At 48.3% G+C, this 9,806-nt stretch overlaps 1 protein-coding gene across 1 annotated transcript; it reads left to right on the plus strand.

The window, feature by feature from the left end:
• The first annotated feature begins 3,527 nt into the window (after positions 1-3,527).
• LOC118243356 (uncharacterized) lies at positions 3,528-9,202 on the plus strand. The gene is made up of 3 exons (XM_035537347.2): positions 3,528-3,845; positions 6,105-6,135; positions 7,518-9,202. Exons 1-3 carry the CDS (start codon positions 3,609-3,611, stop codon positions 7,883-7,885), a joined length of 636 nt encoding a protein of 211 aa, XP_035393240.1. The 5' UTR covers positions 3,528-3,608; the 3' UTR covers positions 7,886-9,202.
• The last annotated feature ends 604 nt before the right edge of the window (positions 9,203-9,806 follow it).

Genomic DNA, 9,806 nt, shown 5'->3' on the forward strand with positions numbered 1-9,806 from the left:
AGCCTCCGGGGCGCGCAGCCTCCCACAGCCTGGTGAAAGGTTCTCTCACGTCCTTGGAAAGACGTGGCATCTGGAAACGCGCCAGCCTTCCCACAAGCACCCATAAAGAAAGGCTGCACCAGATCGTAAAGATGGGGCAACCTGTCCTGTCACTGAAAACAAGTCAGTCAGGACTCAGAAAACTTACCCCGGGGCTAAGCAAACTGTGTACGTACGCCGGGTGGTGACACGCGTGGTGATAGAAACTGCATGGTTTGTGACTGCCGAGGCTTTAGAAAGCATCTCCCCAGGACTGGGCTGGAAAGCACAGCCCAGCGTTTGAGCGAGAGGAGCTTGGACAAACACTCGAACTGTGATCGTCACCTGGCGTCAAGCTGGCTTACGGAAAGCTTGTGTCTTGGGAGCGGTAAGTCTGCAAGTCCTACTCTGCACCTGGCCCAAGAAATTACCACGGCCCCGGGGCCTGTACTTAGGCAGAGGAAGTGAGGTAAGGACTGCAGAGCAGCACGCGAAATTCCTGCTTAGAAATTAATTAATCTAAAGCAGATTAATTGCGCTTCAATCACCTTAACAGATAGTTCATATTAAAAAGCTGGCAAAGAGTCAAATGCCTGCACCCAAAAATTCCAAAACAATTTAAATGCTAGGGTTGAGCTTCGTGCATTTCCAGATGCAGCACTGCAATCAGGGAAAGGGTGCAAGGGAAGAAAGGCAGGCAGGAATCGCATCTTGCTCCGTTGTATGAAGCATGGCTGCTTGTACAGTGAACTTGTTTCCATCCTGTCCTAATAAGCTGTTAGGACAGAGAAAGGAAAGAAAAGGAAGGACCAGACCAGCATACGGTGGGCACCCTGTCAATAAATACACCCAAAATCCTATATAAATACACGCAAAATCCTATTCTGAGAGCCAGGGCTACTTTTGCGAAGTGCTGGGAAATAAGGAAGAAAATGAGCCCAAGCGTGGCGGTGATTATATCCTCTGTGCTGCTGGCCTTAGGCTGAGTTTGTTTCTTAACTGGGGGCAACGTGGCTAAACACTGACCGAAACAAAAACCACTGGGACCCACAGAGAAAACACAGTTGAGACACAGCCATAAATATTCTTTAAAAATAAATAGAACACCTTAATTTAAACAGCCCTGTCACCACACCCAGGCCAGGCTGAGGCTGCAGGGAACTGCAGAACAAAATGTCCTCGCTTGCCGGTGCCTGCCCGGGCTCCCCCGGCCCCGCAGCACCGCAGATCCCGGCACGGAACTGCAGCACCGCCACGCAGCAGGCAATGCATTTACGGATAGCGTGATGGCAGGACGGATTTACAGCCCCTTCAGCACTTCTACTTAACTGTGAACGCACAAGCCACCGTATGCATGCTTAGTATGTAATTCACACAAATATAACACGAGCTGGACTCCACCTCTACTGAGTGAAATGCCTGTTCGATGTCCAGATCCAGCTCCAGCCCCTTCTTGAAGCTGATCCTTCCCATTTTAACGCCCTTTTCTCTAAGTAACCAGCAAATTCTGGGTGCCAAGACTGACGATTTTCTGCCCCTGGGCTCTGTCTGAGGTAGCAAAACAAAAAACCAAACACACAAACATAAAGTAGGGTTATTTTACAGGGTTAAAAAAAAAATGTTGCTCAAATTGTTGTTGGTAGATCTTCTTTTCCTGTCTTGGGCCACTTTCCAGTTTTGTTATGTTTGTTAATGTACACCTTTTTAGACCCTCACTGCCTACATAGTATATGGCATGTCACAGGAAGTCTCATTTGCATGCTTTAAAATGAAGATTGTTCAGGGCTTTTTATCTGGTCAAAGGCAGGAGTGGCAAGCTTAATGCCTGCTGCTGCAGGGTCAGAGTCACAGGTCAATGTTGTTTTGGGGCCAAAATGGGGTTCCTAAACCAGCCCGAGGGAGTGCCCAGGGAGAAGCAGGCTCCCTGCCCTAGTGTTTCAAGACCATGGGCTCTTGCTCGCAGCGCTGGTGGCGTGTTTGTCATCCTGGTGCTGCTGCCTTTCGGGGTGACTGCACGGTTCTGCATGCTCCCAGAGGAGCAGCTGGATCCTCTGTAGCTCTGGCAGGCATGGCTTCAACAAACCACTTATTTGAGGAGGGGAGCTGGCGCAAAGACAGCCATTGCTCTTCCCTTGTATCACTGCAGGGTTGGGAGCAGAAGAAGACACACAGGGTAGAGGTTAATGCTTCTCCCCATGCACGCCAAGTCCTTAATTGCCTTTTTTAGGAGTTTGTGGAAAGTACCCTATTTCCTTGACGTCAGCCATGCGGAGTCACTACCAAGGCAGGCAGAAAATATGTACCGTCTGGGGGTGGTGGGCCACAGGAAAATCACATTGGGGCTCACTGGGGTTTTCCTCAAAGGCATGCCCACGCCTTGCCCTGAAGCTGTCCCATAGTGTGCCCCGATGGCAAACAACTCTGCAAGGTCCAGCTGCAAGCAAGCACCTTGCTGCTGCCTCCACTGCTGCCCTTCCACATTCGCTCCGAGTAACTCCCTGGCACCTTTCCTCCGAGAACGTCTGAGTTGGGCTGCAATCTAGAAGAACCAGGGCGCTTGGGCTGGTGATGGAGATGTCCTGAAGAGAGGCAACAGCTGGCACTGCCCCAGCGGCTGCCTGGATGTGGCACAAGCAAGCTTCCCCATTCCTCAAGCTGAGGCTCCTTCTGCAGGTTGGAATGAGGACTGGGAAGAGCAGAAGCAGAAGGCTAAAGTGCATACAGTTCATTTTCCATGCACTCCATCCATTGCAGAATTAGTGAGTGCAGCACAGCTGTCACAGATCTCTAAGTGACAGCTCTTTGGGTATCAGAATTGTTTTTTAAATAAACGTCAATGAAGAACACGTTCATATCAAAAGAAAAATCAAAAGATTATGTACAATGTAAAAATAGAAACTACTTCCAATGTTGATAGTTAAATAAATCATTTTAGGAAGACTCTGAAAATCAGCCAGCTCATTTCAAACTGCAAAATGGAAGAAATTTTAAAAATGTGGACTATTTTCATACTCTGCCCTTCTGCTCAAGTCATTAGTGTGGAAGTCAAAGCTGTTGTTTGCATGCAAGTGTTTCCACTTGCCACCGAGACCATACTTGTGGCTCCACAGCACTGCTTGCTTGCAGTCATGTGTTTAAGTGTGTGTAGTTTCACTTTTACCGCATGAATCATGTCCTCAGGGAACTGCAGAAATGCCCTTCCGTCATCACTGCTCAGATCTGTGGTGTCAAAACGAGAAATGGGTTTAATCTGGTGCCAGCTTCTCAGCCCCGTAAAGCACCGGTACCTCCAGAGATGGGAGCAGATTGCATGCAGCCGTCTTGGCACCTCATCCCTTCAGTTTATGCTTGCTGAAGAGTTTGTAAACTTGACTCGCACAAAAGTCCGAGGTGCATTTTGGAACCCTTACAGCTTATTACCGGAGTTTCATTTTGGTTATTTTGGGCTGGGAGCCAAATGAAAGTCCTCTGCCTCAGTTTCATGAGGAAACACTCACGCATTGCCTCTTAGTCCCGGACTAGTGATGAAACACACCATGGCTCCTCCTCTCAGCTTTATTAGCATGGGGAAACCTTCAGCATAAAACTCCATGCTCCGTCCTGGGAATGAGATCAGGAATTCTGTCAGTGCCTTTTCTGACCTTGGTGCTGTTTGCATCCTCACCTCTGGCTGCCCGAAGATAAGCATCATGGAAGCACCAAACTTGCTGGAGAATGGAAATATTCCACAGAAAAGGAAATGTCCGTGCTGCAAAGTGGCTTTATATACTTCAATATTTGTTTTGATTGCGCTCTCAGTAGTCTTCTGTTTGCTCCTTCACAAACAGGTAAGGATAAATTTCTGACTCTGGACTATACAACACGCATATACTCCTAATGGTTAATACTGCTGTGTTTATACTATCATCCAGCTGCAAACTAGTCATTCTTTCTCTCTTGGAGACTGCTAACTCTTTTGCCTTCCAAGTTTTATCTAATAACATTTGACCCAGTTCCTTGGGAAAACATCTTCAGCATTTTGCTTTTATTTCCATAAGATTCAAAAACCCAAGTTTTTATTTAATTCTCTTTTATGTCCTCTCCTGCATCAGTGATGTACACTTTCCTAATGTGATGTGGACTGATGATGCTCTGTCAGGACAAGACGCTGAGGAGTCCTGGTCTTTCACCAGGCACAAAGCCTTTTCACTCTATTTTGCCAAGTGCTAACACAGTCTTGCCTAAGTAGCAGTTACTGAGTCATGTCGTCTTCTGGATTTCATTAGCTAATTTCATTTTTTTTTCCTTTTCTCTATCTGCATGTACCGTAACAAAAAGAAATACAAGGGAGAGCCAAGTCATTAGTGTGCTGAAGTCCAGCTTTTTACTTGCTGCTTTCCAAACTGAATTAGTTTCTGGGAGGATCCAAGGCATGTTTTTAATATCCCACTGTGATGTAGCTCCCTCCAATTCCAGTCCTGGGGAGAAAATGGACAAGGAAAAAGCCCCCTTCTGTTAGGAGGCAGGATGGCTTGTTCTCATGGTCTTGAGAATCATCTAACCTTCTTGTGATATAATGACTCCAGGGACCCCTCAGAGAACTGACTCTGCAAAGCACTGATTGCTTTTATAAAATATGAAAACTGCTCAATTCCCACAAGAGAGAAACCTGAACGCACCTTACAGCACTATCTAGCAGACAATTAAAAAAAAATAGAAAGAAGAAATTGTTTTGGTACTTTTAGCCCCCATCCTACAGCCTTCCCTATCTATTTCACAGCTGTGAAGCAGCAGGTCCATGACCTGCAGTCACAACTGCATCCTTCTGATGGCACTGAGCACCCAGACACACACAGCATTTCCCACATCCCTCTCACACTCTGCTTTATATGATCTTGCAGAAAGACAGTTCCTTTAGCAAGTGAAAGAACTGTCCTTAATCCCATCGGTTTATGTTAACTGGAGAGAGACAGGAGCAAGTAACGAAAGCCTTTCCCTGCAAGGAACCGATACCCTCCCCAGCACGCAGGACAGCAACCTCCTAAGGAGTAGACGAGGTCCTGTTTCGGCAGCGAGCGTAAACATTTCAGAGCTCGCAGCCTGCAAGATGCGAGAGGCAATTGGGTGCCTACGCCTGTAACTTGATCTCAAGTCTGCTCTTTTGGGTCCCTGACCAGACAGCGAACAAAACTTCAAAACTGCTCTCTGGGAAGAGCATGACCTCCATAAGCAAACACCGAGCCATGAGTCACAGGAATGTACTGAAATCTCTCACGCCTGTCAGTTTACCACTCGTGCTCGCACAGAGACTCCTCCTTCCCTGGGCTGGAAGGGCATCGGAAAGCCGCCCTGGCTAGGGGTCCAGAAAGCCCTGTGCCTATCGTCCCGAGCTAAGCACGGTGTAGTGGTTAAAGAGAGGTAGGCTTAAAAATCAGCAGCTGTCCTCCCCATCCTGCACATAGGTACACTCTTGATGGCAACGAAGCCCTCAGGGCACTCCGACGCAGTGGAGCCCTTGCAAGGTGTCCGCTGTCAGCACGCCTCTGCTGCTCCCCGAGCACAGCAGGAAAGCAGCATCTGCGCTACAGCACGGGCTGGCCTGCCAAAGCACCAATTCCGGAATAAACGATTTCAAGTTGCAATGCACAAGAAGGAATGATTCATGGTTTTTATGAGGGTGAATTAGCACAACGTTGTAAAGCTCCCCACGCGTGTGGCTTTGAGTCCATATCTACAGCGATACCATTTGTGACAGCCATTTGTGAGAGCTGAGTCCAGCCATGAAATGAAAGTCCTGGCACTCGAGACATGCGCAGACCTCCTCCAGGCACTGCTAATGGTTGTCTTCTATATTTTGTAAAAATACCACTAAAGTGGATATGAAAAAAGCTGATCTTTTTTAAACACTTAAAACTTTGTCAGAGAACAACTGTATTTTTCATAACAAATCATTGTTTGCATTTGAAAGCAATGACTGTAATTACAGATCAAAAGTTTATTTCCCTTCCTGGGGAATGCTTTTATGCACTTGCGATGATGATGCTGCTCACTGACAGATGGAAAAGTCTCAGCAGAAAACACTGACCAAGCCTTGCTTCTTTCCACAGCCACCAGAGACGTGCTGGGCACATGGATTTTGTGAGTATGGAGATAACAGAGCTGCTTTCTGGTTTTGTCAGCCTTTTGCTGGGACAAAGATTACTGCCTCTCAGTATCATCTCACAGTCCCTATGCCTGCTCTCACCTGCTCTGCAGAAAGGTGTAAATTCTGACCACAGAAATACAGAGCCCATAGGACACGCAGGCCATGACAAACAGATATCCTCAGCTCTGCACCTAGGGCTGCCAGCCAGCAACCCTGTCTCGGCCAGAATCAGCCAAGCTCACTTCTGAAAACAGCCCATAAAATCAGTGTCACAGGGTCAGAATTGTTGCTACCCAGCGTCAGTAGTCAGTTCCTTAGGCTCAAGCAAGGGCAGTCCTACAGAAACAGCCAGTGTACCAGCACAGAGCCTCAGGGAGATTTCATCAAATCAGCGAAACACTTTGGCATGCATTAATCTAACCAGACAGGATCCCCCAGACAGAGGCAGTGGCTGCAGGTACCACTGGGGCTGGGTATCCCTGTTACCTGCTATTGGATCCACCCTGTATCGAGAGCCTGCTGCATGAAGTACTGCAGAAATATGTGCCTTGCGCTATGCCCAGTCAACCTGGCCGTGTGTTCCCACTTCGTCACCCAGGCTGCGAGGCGTATGACAACTGCCACCCGTCCTGAGCTTTACTGCTGGTGGGACACGTTCATTCAATGCAGAGAAGGGGGCAAAATCTGGGAATCACAGAATCACAGACTGGTTGAGGTTGGAGGGGACCCCTGGAGGTCATCTAGGCCAACGCCCCTTGCCAAGCAGGGTCACCTGTAGAGCATGTTGAACAGGATCATGTCCAGACAGGTTTTTAATATCTCCAGAGATGGAGACTCCACAGCCTCTCTGGACAACCTGTTCCAGTGCTCTGTCAGCTTCACAGCAAAGTTTTTCCTCGTATGCAGACAGAAAAACCCACAGGCTCAGCTCTCATGAAAGACTCAGCTACAGCAGCCAGTGAGCAGAAGATTACTGTAACCCTCATCATCCTCAGATCCAGCTGCAGTTCTGCCCATGAATTAGTTCTCATTAGGGACCAGCTCAGACCCAGCCCTCAGAAAGGTTCCCTTTCTCTAAGGAGCTTTGAGCAGCTCACCTGCAATGGCAGGGAGCCCTTGCAAGCCACCCATGGCCTCGGGGGTCCTTCAGAGCTTCTCTCAGCAGATTGAGACCCGTTCCTAGCACTTCTGAGTTAGTAAGCTGAAAAAGATCCGTAATAACAATAACAACAATCATCATCTAAAGAAAATGTCAGAAAGGGAGTGGGGAACAAGATGTGGCAACAGGAGATAGTAACAAAATATGCACGTACAGAACAAGGCTGTCCTTAAACACAATTAATCACCATTTCTGTTTTGTCTGTGTTTTCCTCAGTATTGAACTATTCTACATCCACCAACAAAGCTACCATGATCTGGGAGTGGAACTTAAAGCACTGCGATGATTTGGTGCAGCAGAACCGCAAACACCTGATAATCAAGAAGAATGGCAACTACTTCATTTACGCTCAGATCAGCCGCCAAAAGAACGTGACAGAGCTTTTTACAGTGGAGCTGTACAAAGAGCCAAACATCAGTCTCAACAAGGCTGTGGGACCAAAGGCAGGGGATGAAAAGGGCATGGTAAATTTTGGTAGACCTTTCTACCTGCAGAAGGGAGATACGCTGTACTGTGAGGCAAATATCGGTCCTGAAGCTATTACGATGGGGACTGACACATATTGGGGCCTATATAAAATATAGCAGGATTCTGTTCTGAGTCAGCTCCTCCCTTACACCCTCCAGGAAACCCTTAGGGCACTTATCGTCATGGATGAAGAGCGTGCAATTTCTCTTTGTATGAAATTCAGTTTGCTCGAGTGCATGCCGTAATAGGCTGGTATCCTGCAGTGACAGAGTAAGCTTAAAAAAAAGGGGGGGGGGAGCAAACTTTGGTAATAATGGATGGCACCTGATCACCACAAAGTACGAGAGAAAGACGCTTCTGGGATGAAGAGTCTTTGATGCACTGCAGGGTTGACCCTGAGGTCCTGGAAAGACAAGTCACTATATTCAATCTGTTCTGAGCTGGGAGGAGCTCTGCTTTGCAGCTGGTTGCATTTCAGAGCTGGGTAGACGTTGGTACCTTGGGTCCCTTCTAATGAAAGGTGCCATGTAAAACTAAGGTATTCTATATGATTCCTGCACAACCTGCCCATAAATGATGCATATAGAGTGGGGGGGTGAAGCAGTTCAGAGACAGTCTGTGATGAAAGGAAAGCTTCTCCACCCCACCTGCAGCTTTGCCCTCTCTATGCTACAGGCAAGGAAAACACCACGTTGGAGCTTCCTAAGGGAAGTTCCACATTGGAACTTCCTAAGGGAAACACAGCCACAGGCAGGCAGAGCTGTGGCATGCTGCACAATGCACGCACAGCCAGGCCGGTGCTGCAGTGGGGAGGTGGGAAACATGAGCCAGCAGGGGAGCAGCACGGCCTTCACCTGCTTGGGGAGCTGAGACGCTGCTCGCTTCAAGGCCTTGACTATCTACGGCACTTGCTGGGACGAACACCAAATCACCTGCGCACCACAGGAAGGTCTCAAAGCCTTAGCAAAGGCAAAGTGCTCCTGGAAGACCAGTCTGCTGTGGCCAAGTGGTGGTCCAGCCGCCCCATGGCATAGTTCCTCTCCCTTGCCTGGGCTCTCCTGGGAGCTAGGTGCTTTGCTTTCCTGCCAGTTGCACCTTTGTGTGTGAAACTCCTCTGCCGTGCCTCAGAGCACATCCCAGCCTTACGGATGGAGTTGCATGGGAAAGCAAAGCAACTGAGAAGCTGACTGGAAATAAATAATCACTTAGGGTGCTTGGGGTGGGTCGGGGCAGTTAGTGCTGCTGGTAGCTCTTACAATTTTATATTCTATGTATTTTAATTCTAAAGAACCAAGAGCCAACCTTTCACAGAGATTTCTCCAGTCTCATGTTTTGTTTCGTGCAATCTGTTACTGATGAAAATGTTACTCTTGTTCTTACTTTGCTTGGTTTATTTCCCTCAGTTTAAAATAAAAAAATCTTACAAACCGCAAGTATATCTCACTCCTTTGATACGGACCGAGAAGATAACTGACTGACGCATTTCTCTACCCCTCATCTACTTTCACTGAACTGCCTCTTCTGCTCCGAGCGGCTGGCGGTATGAGCACGGAGTGAGAGTATTTTGAGCTGCACAGTCCCAGGGCAGCATTGGATGTGGTCCTGAGCCCTGCACGCAGGGGAGCTGCCTGTGGCTCAGCCCCATGGGAACGGGGAGGAGGGGAGGTCTGTACCCAGGGCAGCCCACGCACATAGGGGCACAAAGGCAGGCGGCAGAGGCAAGCAATACGGCTTCAGCATTTGGCAGAAGCTGTCATGGGAAGACACCCCCCTAGTTACTTTGTGAGACACAAAGCAAGTCCAAAAGCCCCCACTGGGGGTGAAAGACTCCTCACTGAAAGTCAAACCAACAAAATCACAGACCCTGCAATACCCCAGCCAGAAGATCTGGCTCCGACACCCAGGCAAGGATAAAAATGAAAGACAGATGCAGAAATGCCCTCTGAAAGAAACTGCCTGGAGGCCTCCTTGTCCCGTGGGGTGTTTTCAACATGCCCATCAGCAGGTTGCTCACAGCAGAGCTGCAGGATGGTCTCG

This window comes from Cygnus atratus, chromosome 8, assembly GCF_013377495.2.
Source record: "Cygnus atratus isolate AKBS03 ecotype Queensland, Australia chromosome 8, CAtr_DNAZoo_HiC_assembly, whole genome shotgun sequence".
Classification (NCBI taxonomy): domain Eukaryota; kingdom Metazoa; phylum Chordata; class Aves; order Anseriformes; family Anatidae; genus Cygnus; species Cygnus atratus.

What these genes read in the sequence shown, in the direction of transcription:
- LOC118243356 (XM_035537347.2), top strand. Translation starts at nt 3,609, where the DNA reads ATGCTCCGTCCTGGGAATGAGATCAGGAATTCTGTCAGTGCCTTTTCT. An exon ending in GTTTGCTCCTTCACAAACAG is followed by an intron (nt 3,846 to 6,104) that starts GTAAGGATAAAT and finishes TTCTTTCCACAG; the next exon opens with CCACCAGAGACGTGCTGGGC. An exon ending in GTGCTGGGCACATGGATTTT is followed by an intron (nt 6,136 to 7,517) that starts GTGAGTATGGAG and finishes TGTTTTCCTCAG; the next exon opens with TATTGAACTATTCTACATCC.